General features: G+C 44.7%; 1 protein-coding gene across 10 annotated transcripts in view; it reads left to right on the top strand.

The window, feature by feature from the left end:
- LOC144491367 (ubiquitin carboxyl-terminal hydrolase 47-like) overlaps positions 1-16,994 on the top strand; it is a 67,304-nt gene that overhangs the window by 32,404 nt on the left and 17,906 nt on the right. For 8 of the 10 annotated variants that reach the window (XM_078209080.1, XM_078209078.1, XM_078209077.1 and 5 more), the window contains 3 exons: positions 6,797-6,838; positions 11,210-11,305; positions 16,554-16,670. In XM_078209080.1, coding sequence (XP_078065206.1) covers positions 6,797-6,838; positions 11,210-11,305; positions 16,554-16,670 — 255 coding nt within the window. The remainder of the gene's footprint in view (positions 1-6,796; positions 6,839-11,209; positions 11,306-16,553; positions 16,671-16,994) is intronic. The other 2 variants (XM_078209081.1, XM_078209083.1) reach the window with 1 other exon arrangement.

Raw genomic sequence — 16,994 nt, 5'->3', positions numbered from 1 at the left:
CAGGTGGAAGAGTCAATTACTAGGAGGCATAGGTTTAAGGTGCGAGGGGCAAGGTTTAAAGGAGATATACGAGGTAGATTTTTTACACAGAGTAGTGGGTGCCTAAAACTCGTTGCCGGGGGAGGTAGTGGGAGTGGATACGGTAGTGACCTGCAAGGGGCGTCTTGACAAGTACATGAATAGGATGGGAATAGAGGGATATGGTCCCCGGAAGGTTAGGGGGTTTTAGCTAAGTCAGGCAGCATGGTCGGTGCAGGCTTGGAGGGCCGAAGGGCCTGTTCCTGTGCTGTAATTTTCTTTGTTCATGTACATCCTATTATTTGGATGCAAATTAGTATCATATCAGCCTCCAGCAGGTTTCCCGATCTATCATCTCAGAAGGAAAACACAGTAGAAATGGGAAAATAAGAATACTTGTATACCTTAAAATAGAATACCAATAAAAATTGGGAAATAAGAATACTGGTCCGAATCGTTTTCCCTTCTGCGATGGCAGGCACCAGCAGAAGATCCCGTGAGAAATTCAGGCCAACTTAAAACTGATTATTGAACTCCCACCTCATATTGAACCCAATAGCAGAGCCATGGAAGAATTACACTCTTGGATTCAATGCTGAAAGCGTATCAGTGACCAAATCAGGGCAGGAAAAATGAGGAAAGGGCATGTTCAACTGCATCTTAACGTGTGTATTAACTCCCGTCACTCTGCCTTCTCAAAACCAATACAACTCTTTACTCCTCACAAAAATCTACATTGCAGGTGTGCTTTTGCTCTGTCCACTTCCTCACATACCCATCTGTCTCTACACACTGGCACCTTACTGCACTTTCACGCTTTCCCGCATAACCACCCTCAACAAACGATGTCCATCTATCTGTTCAGCATCTTTTATTGGCTCATTCATAGGTCTATTATTTCTCCCTCTGCAAGAGAAATTACCATAGACTATCAAGAAAAGACAAAGAATTTGAGGTGGCCCTCCATTAATCTAGCAATTAGCATTGGAAGAGATGGAAGCACTGGAAATCAGTAGTCTCGGGATGTCTGACCATCGGAGGTAGAGAGAAAGGGTTGCCCTAGATATCTGGCGACAGAATTAAATCTCACCCAGCCCCTTGCATACAACACTCATCCATATTGACCTGATGTTTATAGCAGATGATCTATCATTCCGTGCTTAATGATTAGCTCAAATACTCTCCCCATGACAGTTCTAATTCATGTCTATAATGTCCCACACGGCCTTCAAGCAATTCAAAGGAGGTAGTTCAGGAGGACGTGATAATTCCTCAAAGGAGTCACTCTCTCTGAGGGTGAACTGTCACAAGACTTATGCATGCATCAGTTCAGATACTCAGTGGGACCATTAAAGAAGATAGTCACACTGGTGTCCCTTGCATCACAAATGAGCAAGAGCAGATGGTGAAGGCAGAGACAGCAATGCAGAATTCACAGCACCGGGCATGGATACTCAAAGGTAAACTCAGCTGGTCACAGTGGTGATTGTTATGAGCCATAGACCAAATGATGCTTCTGGAGCATGCACAATGAGTGTGTTAAGTAATGACTTGCACTCCGACTGCTCCGTGCACACATGCAGGGAGACTGGAGCAGTCAATCACAGGCATGAGTAGCATGATGTTGCAGGCGTTTGCAATGATGTCTTCATCCCTGGAAAGAATGATCACTGATCATTGGCAAGGAACATCAAACATTGCAATCACACAAGTTCCTGACGAATCCCACTAATGGCTTGCTTTCAATGAATATCACTTTAAATAGGACTCATGATAATCTAGTCTTGCATTCATTACCCCACTGATCTAGCAGCAGAATGTTCTCAAGCACTTTGTTAATACAGAAATTGAAATCTCCATGAGATGGGTGATGATAAAAGTGCTCAACTCCAGTCACTTCCACTTTCACCATAGTCTGAGTAGCCTGCCTCCAGCCCTGCTGAAGCTGCAGAGATTATATCACGCTGGGAAGAGGAAGTGTGAAGAGTTGTAGTTGCACAATACTATGCACATTGCTATGTTTCGCAATATTAGAATGATAAATTTCTGTTTCAGTTTTCAACCACCGAAATATTATTCAATTCCACCACTTCCCTGTATTGTCCATTTATAGATGTAACTGCAGCCGTATGTTTTTTACTTGTGATGACTAAGACGGGAAATATTGCCGAGCAGTGGAGGGAGTTCTGAAAAGGAAGCTCAGTGGATTGCAGCAGTGCTTTCTGTTGGGGGAAGAATGGGGTGAGGGGAATTACTTTTGCATGTGGCTGCCAGGGGGGACCACTGTGAAACCTAACCAAACCTCCACAATATTAGGACATCTCAGCCAGCTGTTGTTGGTACACTGCCTGCATCACATTCCTCCTCCTCCGAAGAGGCTCTGCACTCTGCGTCTTGCTCAGCTGAAAGGCCAAACCTTGCTACTGTGCAATGCTGTGTAGAGAGGAGCTCACCATGGCCATTCTGGAGATCTTGGCTGCTGAATATTGAAGAGTGTCTCCAGACCCATTGAGACACCTGAAGCATATTTTCAGCCGATGATTGCTGGTTCAATGACAACTCCGGATTTCATTTGGCTTTCATTATATTATTCCTGGGACTCATTTGTTGAGTTCCTCAGAATTATTATTGGCAAAGTTTGATGTGGGTATGTCTGGTCACCAAGTAGCCAGAAAGTAACTCTGAGATGTCAAGAGATTAGAGAGGTAGACTAACTTGGGATGAAATCATCATGGCAGCTGTCGAGAATCTTACACAAACTTATCATAAGAATCTTTTTGTGGTTGTGCCCATTGACAGAGAGTGGATGTCCTTCCAGCTAATGAATACAACTGGGCAATATGGGAGTATCTAAAAAGTCTCTGTACACCCATGTCTAACTAGCCAAGGCTTTCTGATTGGCATCAGTTATCTTTGTGGGCAGTTGAATGCACAATCCAGATCTCTGGAAGGAAGGTCGAGGGGGAAAAATTGAGGGTGATGGTGAGTTTAATAGTCACTGGTTTAAGTGAATATTTCAGCAGGTCCAGCTGGCAGTAGGTCATCTTCCAGGAGGCTGCAAATGTTGGGGGGTGGGGGTGAATAAGGTCAACAGCAAGGTCATAGCATTGGCTTTCAATGGCTTTCTCCATCCCAATGCCAGGTCCCTCAATCAGCAACTGAGTGCACTTTAAGGAGGCCCCCTGAACACACATGGTGACATCACTCCTGCCAGCCCACCAGTGGACATTAATTGCTCACATAAGGGTCTCAGTTGACAGTGGGTCGGGAAGGCTGTTCACAGCCTTCCCACTATGGACTTAATTGGGACGGAAGCAAAAAAATGGCAGGGTCCCCACTCGGCAACCTCTCGTCCATTTAAATGTCTCCCTGTCACCAAACCTGCCCTGGGGCAGGGCTCCAGATTTCACCCAGCGTAAGCAACACCCATGCCAATCTGATCACAGTTGCAAATTGGAGATTAGATATAAAGCCTCTGAAGTGAAATTTATCTGTAAAATCATGAAAGTATCCTCTCAAAACAAGTGTCTTAACGTCTTTCACAATGAGATGAAAATTAGTTGTGGGGTTTTCAATGCTAATGGAAATTTGTGCCTCTCATTTCTACAGTGCCCCCCCCCCCCCTGCTTAATTAGCCTGTGTTCCCACATTGTTCTGACTAGTGAGTTCCAGGAAGTCTGGGAAACTTGTCCATCATTAGTTAAATCTCAAAACACATTTTAAATCTCTGTTAATAAGTTAGTGGGCAGAATTTTATCAGCATGTCCACCCGAGGCCAAAGGAGAATACCGTTCTCCGAGCCTTGCCCGCCCCCAGAATCAGGGCGGGCGTGCCGGTAAAATTCCGGCCAGTAACTCGTCCTCCTGAAGGGATTATTCACAGGCAGTCTAACATGCTGCAATTAACTGAGGATGTTGATGAATTAGAGTCAGCTTCGTAGTGTGTTTTTAATTTCATTGTTTTTCAAACCCCACCCACTCCCAAACTCATTCATTCCTCAAGTAAAACTTTCCATGTTTATTTCTGTTATTGTAGTTTATAATTCTAATTCACCCTCCTTTATTTCCTCTACTTCTTTCATTCTTAAATGTCATTGGTTTAGGAGCTACGCTGTTGGTCTCACTATTTACTAAGGTCCCAGATACCATCATCCTTGTTTGTCACTTCCAAAAGTTATGAGACAATGTCCATCTCCCCCAGAATGACTATAGAAAATGCTGGCTGCAGAGGCAGGCTGGGTGAAAAGCCTATACCTGTGCTTTGGCAATGTGTTCAAGGTTTTAAAAAGCAACGCTTCAGTCCTCACTCCTCACAATCCCTCACTCCACCACACACTCATCATGCCCAATCCATGCCAGCCCTGGCCACCTAATGTACTCTACCCATCCATGCCAACCTATGCCACCTCGACCAACCCCCATGGGTCTTTATAGTCCCTAGGCTAAATTATGCCACTCCACCTATCTTCCATGGTCCTATAAAGCTCTTTTGCCTACCTATGCCCCTCCACCCATCCTCAAAATCATTTACAGCCCCATGCCAACTGATACAGAACCACGTATCCCCACCTACAACCCTTTACCCTCATACCTACCATTCTAACTCTCACAGTATCTACCATGGACAGACCTCAGGAACTATGCTGAGATGAAATGATATGAAGTTCTAAGTATCTATTGTCAAATTTATTTTGAAATAATTCATTCATAAAATGCCATTCGCTACATTTATATTCCTTTAACTGCATTCTTATAAAAACAAACATATTTCATTCAAGCTTTCAATCCACTATGAACATATAATTGTAATTCATAGTCCCAATTCAAAGAATCTATAAGCGCTTGAAGCTGTCATTGAAGGGACTCTACTGTGATCATAGAATCATAGAAACCCTACAGTGCAGAAGGAGGCCATTTGGCCCATCGAGCCTGCACCAACAGCAATCCCACCCAGGCCCTATCCCCGTTACCCCACGTATTTACCCTGTCAATCCCTCTGACACTAAAGATCAATTTAGCAAAGCTAATCCATCTAACCCGCACATCTTTGGACTGTGGGAGGAAACCGGAGCACCCGGAGGAAACCCACACAGACATGGGGAGAATATGCAAACTCCACACAGACACTGTGAGGCAGCAGTGCTAACCACTGTGCCACCGTGCTGCCCCTGTGATAATGGAAGGTTGTGAAATTAGTTATGTAGCACTAAATCAATAATGGCTTATATAAACAAAGTGAAATAACAAACAATGATTTTTGTTTTTAAACACCTCCAGATATTTTTCAAAGATTTAAAGGGCAAGAGTTTGAAATGCCTTGACAGTTGCTTTTCAGAGTGCATTTTAATATTAGACAGTTCACTTTTGTCACTTTTGACATTTCCAATGAGCTTGACAGTTAATGGGTTTACGCGCATTCAAGCCTCCTTTTAAGAATTCCAAGGGCCACCCGACTTATAGAACATAGAACATAGAAAGCCACAGCACAAACAGGCCCTTCGGCCCACAAGTTGCGCCGATCACATCCCCACCTCTAGGCCTATCTATAGCCCTCAATCCCATTAAATCCCATGTACTCATCCAGAAGTCTCTTAAAAGACCCCAACGAGTTTGCCTCCACCACCACCGACGTCAGCCGATTCCACTCACCCACCACCCTCTGAGTGAAAAACTTACCCCTGACATCCCCCCTGTACCTACCCCCCAGCACCTTAAACCTGTGTCCCCTCGTAGCAACCATTTCAGCCCTTGGAAATAGCCTCTGAGAGTCCACCCTATCCAGACCCCTCAACATCTTGTAAACCTCTATCAGGTCACCTCTCATCCTTCGTCTCTCCAGGGAGAAGAGACCAAGCTCCCTCAACCTATCCTCATAAGGCATGCCCCCCAATCCAGGCAACATCCTTGTAAATCTCCTCTGCACCCTTTCAATGGCTTCAACATCTTTCCTGTAATGAGGTGACCAGAACTGCGCGCAGTACTCCAAGTGGGGTCTAACCAGGGTCCTATAAAGCTGCAGCATTATCTCCCGACTCCTAAACTCAATCCCTCGATTAATGAAGGCCAGTACGCCATACGCCTTCTTGACCGCATCCTCCACCTTCTTACAAAGGGCACCTGACCTCCCTTGGTGGTGTCCCAGGACCAGATCCAAAGTGATACCCTACCTTTTCAAAGGGATACCTCACATCTCCATTGGACTATGCAAAGTTTAGGTCAGCTCCTACCAGTTCTAATCTGCACATGTTGGACGAGATTCTCCGGCCTTCCAGCCACGTGCTTCCCGCCGGCAGGAGGTGGCGAATTGTTGCTAGTGGCGGGATTCTTTGGTCTTGCCACTGTCAATGGGATTCCCATTGACATCATTCCACGCCGGCGGGAAACTGCAGGTGGGAGTGCGTTGCCGGTGGGAGTGCGTTGCCGGTGGGACCGGAGAATCCGGCCGTCATGTCTCCCACTAGTGGCTAATGAAAATTAGACATGACTGGAAGCACCTACTGTTTCATATAGCCTCGAGAAAATTCATATGAACAAATCCTGACCTGGGCCCATTTCTGTCCCTGTGGAAATGATAGGTGCCATGTTCATGGCAGGACTTCCAGATTTTAGCCTCTTCTGCCATTATCGCCACATTGGAGAGTCTCTTCATCATGATGAAATTCCAGATCTGAAATTTTTTTTAAAATAGCTTTCTTTTGTCTTTCTTTTCTGTGCAATTAAAAACAGTTAGGGCAAACTAGATTTATAAAACTGTTTCAACTTACTTTTCTATTTCACAGACTATTGTTGCTGGTAAAACAGAGTGGCAACTGACATCCGTGGTAAGATTTCTTCACCTTTCAAAAATTATTTTTGTTGCAATATATCTCCTGGGGATTGGTTTGCTATTTACAGAGAAGTCTCACAATTTTAGGCAGTTTATACCAATCTTAAGGACAGCTTTGTGATGTCACAGCATACAAGCGCATGGATGTATGGTGCTATACAGTGGAGGAATGCAGACTTGATCCTATCTTTGTTACAGACAGACTGAAAATCTGTAAATGCAGTAGTTAGTTATTGGCATTGTCATAAGTTGAATATAAGCAGCATCTTACAGGCCTTCGCACTGTCGTTTGAGGAGAGATTAGGTTAACTGGCCTGATTTTTCACTGGAATCCAGAAGAGTGAGAGGGGAACTAACTGAAATGTATAAAATTCTGACAGACTGGATGCAGGGATGTTGCTTCCTTTGGCTGGGGGTGGTCTAGGACAAGGGTCATAGTCTCAAGCTACAGAGCAGGCCATTTAGGATTGATGAGGAGAAACATCTTTACTCAGATGGTGGTGAACCTGTTGAATTCTCTAGCACAGAAGACCAACTCACTGAATATATTTAAGAAGGAAATAGATAGATTTCTAAGGTGTCAAATGGAAATGGGGAGAGCGAGGGAGTATAGTGTTGAGATAAAGGATCTGCCATGATCGTATTGAATGACAGAATAGGCTTGAAAGGCTGAATGGTCTACTCTTATTTTCTATGTTTCTATGCATCTGCAGAATTGATCAATAATAAATGTGGATTATGTTGTAAATAGCAATTAGGGTTTAGCAATAGGGTCTAAGCATTTCAATAAAATTGACCCCTTTAGTTACAGTACACTGGATTCTCACTTATTCTTTTGTGCTCAGTTCCATTTCTTTTAAAGCAGAAAGAGGGAGTTTGTGAATTGTATTTTCATACATCTGCCTTTGATCTCACTTGCCTGCCTCAAAAATTATTCCATAGTATGTAAAATTAATTGTGCAGTGATTTTTTTCAGTTTGTGATGGGTCAAGTTTGTTATAGAAATAAAAGTGTCATTAATGGCACACATTGTTATCTATGCACAATTTGGATAACAGTTTCAGGTGAATGCAGATATACAGTTCAATGTAAAAATTCATAAGTTGCTGTCCAAGATGTGTTGATCTCCATTACCTTTGCAAAAAACAATATCTTGCTCCCTCACTCCCCAGTCAAATGTATTGAGCTGTGCAAAGTTGCAGTACCGACATATTAACCATGGATTGAACTTGTCACAGAGAGAAGGGTGTGTTCATTAAGTACTTTCTTAAAAAAATACATATTTATTAAATATTCTTCAGTTTTTAACAATGCAAAAAACCCTTAAAGATTAGTACGGTACAGAATGATCAATTTCCCACAAACACAAATAGAAAAAGACAGAAAAAAATACCAACACAGTTGGTACAAATTATTCATTGTATTCGGCACCTCATATCATACATAGTGAAAGGATATTTCAGAAAATGGAAGATATCAGGATAAAGCCAAGAAAGGCACATTGATGCACATCTTTGCTTACGGGATAACTTATGGAAAACCTTGCAGGGTTAAGTCAGGCAATGCGGAGTCTAATACTTTGAGGTAGGGGGTCCAGTACCTTACGGAATATGCATAGTAAGAAGTCTCACAACACCAGGTTAAAGTCCAACAGGTTTATTTGGTAGCACGGGCTTTCGGAGCGCTGCCCCTTCATCAGGTGAGTGAAGAGTTGGATTCACAAACAGGGCATATAAAGAACAAAGAAAATTACAGCACAGGCCCTTCAGCCCTCCAAGCCTGCACCGACCATGCTCCCTGACTGAACTAAAACCCCCTACCCTTCCGGGGACCATATCCCTCTATTCCCATCCTTTTCGTGTATTTGTCAAGATGCCCCTTAAAAGTCACTACTGTATCTGCTTCCACTACCTCCCTTGGCAACGAGTTCCAGGCACCCACGACTCTGTGTATAAAATCTGCCTCGTACATCTCCTTTAAACCTTGCCCCGCACCTTAAAGCTGTGCCCCCCCAGTAATTGACTTCCACCTTGGGAAAAAGCTTCTGACTATCCACTTTGTCCATGCCTGTCATAATCTTATAGACTTCTATCAGGTCTCCCCTCAACCTCCGTCGTTCCAGTGAGAACAAACCAAGTTTCTCCAACCTCTCCTCATAGCTAATGCTCTCCATACCAGGCAACATCCTGGTAAATCTTTTCTGTACCCTCTCCAAAGCCTCCACATCCTTCTGGGAGTGTGGTGACCAGAATTGAACACTATATAGACACAAACTCAATTACACGATAATGCTTGGATTGCGAGTCTTAACAGGTATTCAAATCTTTACAGGTGCATACAATGCAAGTGGAGAGAGGATTAAGCACAGGTTAAAGAGGTGTGAATTGTCTCAAACCAGGACTGTTAATAGGATTTTGTAAGCCCAGACAAGTCGTGGGGGTCACAGATAGTGTGACATGAACCCAAGATCCCAGTTGAGGCTGTCCTCCTGTGCGGAACATGGCTATCAGTTTCTGCTTGGCGATTCTGCGTTGTTATGTGTCTTGACGGCCGCCTTGGAGAACGCTTACCTGAAGATCAGAGGCTGAATGCCCTTGACTGCTGAAGTGTTCCCAAGGAAGGGAACACTCCTGCCTGGTGATTGTCGAGCGGTGAGACTTACTGTTCCTACCCCAGTCTAACGCCAGCATCTCCACATCATGGCTTACGGAATATATTCGATCTAGCTCTGAGTATACAAGTCAGGAATTCCATAGGGATATATTCCATAATAGTTTAATGCCAATTTTGAATTGAAGGAGATTTATTGCCAATTCATAAGTTAGAACATTGTACTACCTTTTCCCATTAGTGTTAATTATCTTTTTATCTGGGAGAACCAGAATCAAGTACAAAAGGTTCAACTCTAAGGTCGTATCAAAAGCCTCTCAAGCTCTTTAAGGATGCCGAACCAGTAGGATCTGATCCTAACACAAGTCAGACACAATTCCCGTGACCACCCCACACTTCTGTACATCTCAGATATAGTAGGGTCAAACCTATGCCTCAAGTTTGGAATAATATGCAGACAGTGTAATATCTTAAGCTGAATCCCTTTTTGTTCCATTGCAAACCAAGATTTTATTGGCACATTCCCAAATATCACCCCATGTCTCCTCATCAATATCAATAGCAAGCTCATTTTCCCAAGACTGCAGAATGTCCAATGTATACTCTCAAAATTTGATGATTAATTGCTTAGATTCCGCAGATAATAGGATTTCTTTCTACGGGGGTTACCTTATCTTCAAGAAGAAGAGTAATCTTATTCAGGATAAAGTCATTGAGTTGCAAATATCTGAAAAAGAATATTTTGGGATATTAAACTGTATACAGTATATTGGGAGATTCCGCACCTGTGCAATGGCGCTCCAAGCAGACTTCAACCGAGCGCACCTGCCCACCCATCCACAATACTACTAGCTTCTCTTCAGAAATTTAATACTGGGAGCAATGTTAGGAGAGACATCCATGAGCTGCCAGATAATCAGATGGCTGTTTTTATTTGCCTATTCATTCGTGGGATGTTGACATCGCTGGCTGAGCCAGATGATTTCATGATTCCAAATTTTTTTCGAATTGAATTCAAATTTCATCATCTGTCATGGTGAGATTTGAACCCAGAACCCAGAGCATTACCCTGGCTGTCTGGATTGGTCATCCAGCGACAGTACCACGACACTGGGAATGCTGGCTGCCCCAGAGAGTTGCATATTGCAATGGAAAATAACTTGAAGATGACTCCAAACTATCACCAGGGTCAGACTAGAAGGCCCAGGCAATGGATGTAAGGAGAGTGAGGGTCACGTTTCAGAGGTCAGATGGGGATCGGTAAAGGAGTGGAGTATGACCTTGGTGGTCAAATTGTCCCCCACCTTCCTGGACCAACACCTGCTGATGCAGCTAAAGCTGCCAGGGTTACCCAATGACATGAGTCTCCCCTGCCATGGGTAAAATAGTGGCAGGGCGGATGAGGCCCTTAAATGACTGTTTCTTTCCCAACTGACAAAACTACCACCCCCATAAAATTGGAGGCAGATGGGGGACGGGCAGGTAGGCAGCAGTAGGGCACACACTGCATTTTACGAGCACCACTGCCATGAAACCACCAGGTGGGGGAGCATAAAATCCAGCCCAAGTGCTCATATCAGGACAAAGAGAATTTACATAAGTTCTATACAACCCTAGGAATTTTCCAGAACATTCAATTGACAATGTTTACCAATGTTGTGCTGCAATAATGAATATTTCAGTGGAACGTCTTTCTGACAAAATTACTATGTGAAGAGCATTAACTATCCACTGAACAGATTTCAATTGTCTATAGAATTCCAAAGAAGGAGAGACAACAGATTCTAAAGAGCTGGAACCACAACCATTGAAAAGATCCAAATATGAAAAGCTAAAAAATGAGAGGCAGGAGGTAAGGAGTGTTTAACATAGGACATCAAACAAGGTACACAGCTCTGTCTGAGGCACATTAGCACAGAGCATAGAAGATCATTTTATGGAATGGTTTAAGACATGAAAAGACTGTAAATATATAGATGTGTAAATTTTTGCTGTACTTGCTGAGGCACATAGAAATGTGCATGCATTTGGTCATTGCATCATTGGAAAATGTTTCCTGGGTTATGTGGAGGTTGCATGGCATTGACATGAACTGCATCTCAAACAGGCAGAAATCCAGCCAGGCTCTTATTTGGGCACATACTTCACACACCCTGAATTTTGTTGAACCAACAACAGCAATGTGCACTTCAGTATCACCTTTCACGTATTATATGTCCTATGGTGCTTCACTGAAGTGTTTTCAAACAAGAAGTGACAGAAAGCCATATAGGAGATACTAGGATAAAAGCTTGGTTAAAGAGGTTGTTTTTAAGAAGTGCCTGATATCAGGACATCAGTGAACCAGGGGGTTTCATGATTCCAAATATTTTTTTCTAATTGAGCTCAGGTTCCATCATCTATCTTGGTGGGATTCGAATCCAGATTCCCAGAGCATTATCCTGCATCTCTGCTTTGGTCATCCAGCGACAGTACCACTACACTGAGAGTGCAGGCAGTCCCAGAGAGTTATGTGCTGCAATGGAGAAGAACGTGAAGGTGACGCCAAGCTATCACCGCAGTCAGGCTGGAAGGCCCCGGCAAGTGTTGTGAGGAGGGTGAGGGTCATGTTTGAGAGATCAGATGGGGATAGGTAAACGAGTGGGGCATCGCGTTGGTGGTCAGATAGTCCTCTACGTTCCTGGACCAACACTTGCTGATGTCACCCCGCCAGAGTGAAGGGGGGGGCAATCGGGGGGCCCCCTGGTGGTCGGGTGGTGGGAGTGGTGCCCCTGGGCATGGGCATCCTGGCAGTGTGTGCCTGTGCCCCCAGCACTGCCCAAGGGGCAAAGTGCCCATGCCCAGGAGGCACCTTGGCACTGCCCATTGGGCAGTGCCAAGGGGTGGGGCTGATTGTTGGTGGGGCCTAGGAGGCGATTGGTGGAGTTGGGGGGTCCCGCTGCCACTCTGCATTGGGATTGGTCTGGGCTGAAGGGTGGCCAGCGATCGGGGTGGACTGGGGGGGTGGTGGCCTGCCTCCCGAGGAGGGGCAGGGGGATCTGACCCTGGGGGGGTCAGCAGAGGGTGGTGGGGGGGAGGGGGGGGTCTGCTGGGATGAGGGGGGTGGGGCGATCACCACTGTTGGGGGGGTGGTGGGCTGGACATCAGGGAGATCCGGGGCGGGGGAGGGTCAGGGCTGGCCCGGGAATTATTGTGGGGGCTGCGATTGGGCCACTGGAGAGGCTGGAGGATCAGCACTGTGGGGGACCCGGCCTGGCCAGCGAAAAAGAATGTTAAAATAAGGTGTTTCCAAACTGGGAGCTTATAGAGTGCAGCAAGCGAACATACTTGATGCGAATTTTGTTTGTACTGATTGTTATGGAGATGGGAGGCTGGATTCCTGGACAGGAATCTGATTGAATAGCTAAATCTGGAGGTAACAAAAGAGACTGGGAGATACATAGCATGATAATGGTGGAATAGGCATTCTTGGGAATGGAAGGATATGTCATCCTGAAACTCACTTTAAGATCAAATATGGTCTGGATCAGCCTCTGATGATTGGCAGAAAGAGGGATGGAGTTGATGGTTGGGGAACAGAGTTAGTTTTTGCCATGAGGTGAAGACTCTGACTGTGAACGTGACTCCATAATATCTGAAATGTTGGCATCGTGGTTACCAATTGGGGTGCAAAACGGCATCTGCACCTCACACTCACTTCTGGTACAGTTATGGCAGATGTTTGGTGAAGATATTTGTTCAGAGGAATACAGAGAGAGTAGGAAAGAACTCAAACGGGGAGTTAGAAGGGCAAAAAGAGGTCACGAGATGTTCTTGGCAGGCAGGATTAAGGAGAATCCTAAGGCATTCTATTCATATGTTAGGGACAAAAGAGTTCCAGGGAGAAAATCGGACCTCTCAGGGACAAAGGAGGGGAATTATGCTTAGAAACCAAAGGAATAGGGGAGATCCTAAATGAATACTTTGCATCGGTATTCACAAAGGAGAGGGACTTGTTAACCGGGAGTGTCTCGGAGGGAGGTGTTGAACCGTTAGAGAAAATCTCCATTATAAGGGAGGAAGTGTTAGGTTTTTCAGGGAGCATTAAAACTGACAAAGCCCCAGGGCCTGATGGCATCTATCCTAGACTGCTCAGGGAGACGAGAGATGAAATTGCTGGGCCTCTGACGGAAATCTTTGTCGCTTCTTTGGATACAGGTGAGGTCCCTGAGGATTGGAGGATAGCGAATGTGGTCCCATTGTTTAAGAAGGGTAGCAGGGATAACCCGGGAAATTATAGGCCAGTGAGCTTGACGTCCGTGGTAGGGAAGTTGTTGGAGAGGATTCTTAGAGACAGGATGTATGTGCATTTAGAACGGAACAATCTCATTAGTGACAAACAGCATGGTTTTGTAAGAGGGAAGTCGTGCCTTACAAATTTGGTGGAGTTTTTTGAGGAAGTGACAAAAACGGTTGACGAAGGAAGGGCCGTGGATGTCGTCTATATGGATTTCAGTAAGGCATTTGACAAAGTCCCACATGGCAGGTTGGTTAAGAAGGTTAAGGCTCATGGGATACAAGGAGAAGTGGCTAGATGGGTGGAGAACTGGCTTGGCCATCGGAGACAGAAGGTAGCGGTCGAAGGGTCTTTTTCCGGCTGAGGGTCTGTGACCAGTGGTGTTCCGCAGGGCTCTATACTGGGACCTCTGCTATTTGTGATATATATAAATGATTTGAAAGAAGGTGTAACTGGTGTTATCAGCAAGTTTGCGGATGACACGAAGATGGGCTGGACTTGCGGATAGCGATGAGCATTGTCGGGCAATACAGCAGGATATAGATAGGCTGGAAAATTGGGTGGAGAGGTGGCAGTTGGAATTTAATCCGGATAAATGCGAAGTGATGCATTTTGGAAGAAATAATGCAGGGAGGAGTTATACAATAAATGGCAGAGCCATCAAGATTATAGAAACACAGAGGGACCTTGGTGTGCAAGTCCACAAATCCTTGAAGGTGGCAACACAGGTGGAGAAGGTGGTGGAGAAGGCATATGGTATGCTTGCCTTTATAGGACGGGGTATAGAGTATAAAAGCTGGAGTCTGATGATGCAGCTGTATAGAACGCTGGTTAGGCCACATTTGGAGTACTGCATCCAGTTCTGGTCGCCGCACTACCAGAAGGACATGGAGGCGTTGGAAAGAGTGCAGAGAAGGTTTACCAGGATGTTGCCTGGTATGGAGGGTCTTGGCTATGAGGAGAGATTGGGTAAACTGGGGTTGTTCTCCCTGGAAAGACGGAGAATGAGGGGAGATCTAATAGAGGTGTACAAAATTATGAAGGGGATAGATAGGGTGAACGGTGAGAAGCTTTTTCCCAGATCAGAAGTGACGATCACGAGGGGTCACGGGCTCAAGGTGAGAGGGGCGAAGTATATTAGAGAGATGTTTTTTACACAGAGTGTGGTGGGGGCCTGGAATGCGCTGCCAAGTAGGGTGGTGGAGGCAGACACGCTGACATCGTTTAAGACTTACCTGGATAGTCACATGAGCAGCCTGAGAATGGAGGGATACAAACGATTGGTCTAGTTGGACCAAGGAACGGCACAGGCTTGGAGGGCCAAAGGGCCTGTTTCCTGTGCTGTACTGTTCTTTGTTCTTTTATTACAAATGTATCATCATGTTACACACATCACAAAATAGGTGCTGCATCTAAATACATAAATACAGAGAATTCAAAATTTTAAAAGCAAAACCGTGCTGGCCATGCCCCACCAGTGTGAGGTCATGAGAGCTGTCCCTTGGGGACTTTTTTTCAAAGTTCCTCACGATACAATGGAGAAAGCCACCGGCCTTCATCGCGTTTTGATTGCTCATGGCCACACCCTACAAAAGAATCGAAAAATTCTGTCCATAATGTCATCTTGTGTGAATATATCATTTTGCACATGGGAACAATATACACCAACAAGATGAATGCTGATGTATCTTTGAAGAGTCCGTGTGCCGACCTGTGCACGTACAAACTTCACACATGCACAGATTACCAGCACAGTCAGCAGTAATAGCACATTGTTCAACAGTAGTCCTAAAATTTACAGTTCCGCTATTTCCAGCCATTTGGTGACATTGAAAGAAAAACTACCACTAAACAAACAACATTGCAGGAAAATCCAATATTTCATAAGATGGTCAGCTAATCATTCTTCTGCATTTCTTTACTGCCTGTCTTGTAAGTGACTTTGGTTGTCCTGGTGCTCCTATGCATTACAGCATGGCTGTTCAAAGGCTGCCAACTTTCAGCGAGGGTTGAACAGCAGATGCCTTACAGAACAACCTTGAGCAGCTCGGGCAATAGAATGCCTGATATCAGAACATCAGTGAACCAGATGGTTTCATGATTCCTAATATCTTTTTCTAATTGAGCTCAGGTTCCATCATCTATCATGGTGGGATTCGAACCCAGGTTCCCAGAGCATTATCCTGCATCTCTGCTTTGGTCATCCAGTGACAGTACCGCTACACTGAGTGCATATGTGCTATAATAGAGAAGAACATGAAGGTGACTCCAACCTATCATTGGAGTCAGGCTGAAAGGCACTGCAAGTGTTGTGAGGGTCATGTATGAGTGTTGCGATGGGGATACGTAAAGGAGTGGGGTATGGCCTTGTTGGTCAGATAGTCCCCCACGTTCCTGGAATGATGCAGCTAACATTGCTAGGGTGCTGTAATGAGACTCCCCTGCTTGGGTAAAATAGTGCCGGGGCAGGTGAGGCCCTTAATTGACCATTTCTTTGCCACCTGTCACATCTACCATCCCCATAAATTTGGAGACAGATGGGTGATGGGCAGCTAGGCAGTGGCAGGGCCCACACTGCAATTTATAAGCACCACTGCCATGAAGCCCTTGGGTGGGAGAGTGTAAAATAAAGCTCATATCAGGATAAAGCAAATTTACGTAAGTTCTAAACAATCCTAGGAATTTTCCAGAACATTCAGTTGACAATGTTTACTAATGTTGTGCTGCAATAATGAATATTTCCGTCGAACGTCTTTCCAACAAGATTACTATGTGAAGTGAATTAATTGCCCACTGAACAGATTTCAATTGCTATTTTCCATAGGAATCCAAGGAAGGAGAAAGAGCAGATTCTACAGAGCCGGAAACACAAACATCAGAAATATCCCGAAATGCTGATTTTGAAGAAATCCTGAAGCTACTAAAAGATGAGAGGCAGGAGGTAAGGAGTACAGAGCACAGCACAGCAAACAAGGCACACAGCTCTGTCTTGAGGCACATTAGTATGTAGTATAGAAGACCATTTTATGGAATAGTTTAAGGCATTAAAAACTGTTCTTGCTGAGGCATATAGAAATTTGCATCATTGGAAAATGTTTCCTGGGTTATGTGGAGGTTGCATGACATTGACATGAACTGCATCTCAAACAGGCAGAAATCCAGCCAGGCTCTTATTTGGGTGCATACTTCACACATCCTGAATTTTCTCAAATCAACAACAGCAATGTGCACTTCTGTGTCACCTTTCACATAGTATAATGTCCTA

Source organism: Mustelus asterias, chromosome 3, assembly GCF_964213995.1.
Source record: "Mustelus asterias chromosome 3, sMusAst1.hap1.1, whole genome shotgun sequence".
Taxonomy (NCBI): domain Eukaryota; kingdom Metazoa; phylum Chordata; class Chondrichthyes; order Carcharhiniformes; family Triakidae; genus Mustelus; species Mustelus asterias.
This window is presented reverse-complemented; position numbering and strand designations above follow the sequence as displayed.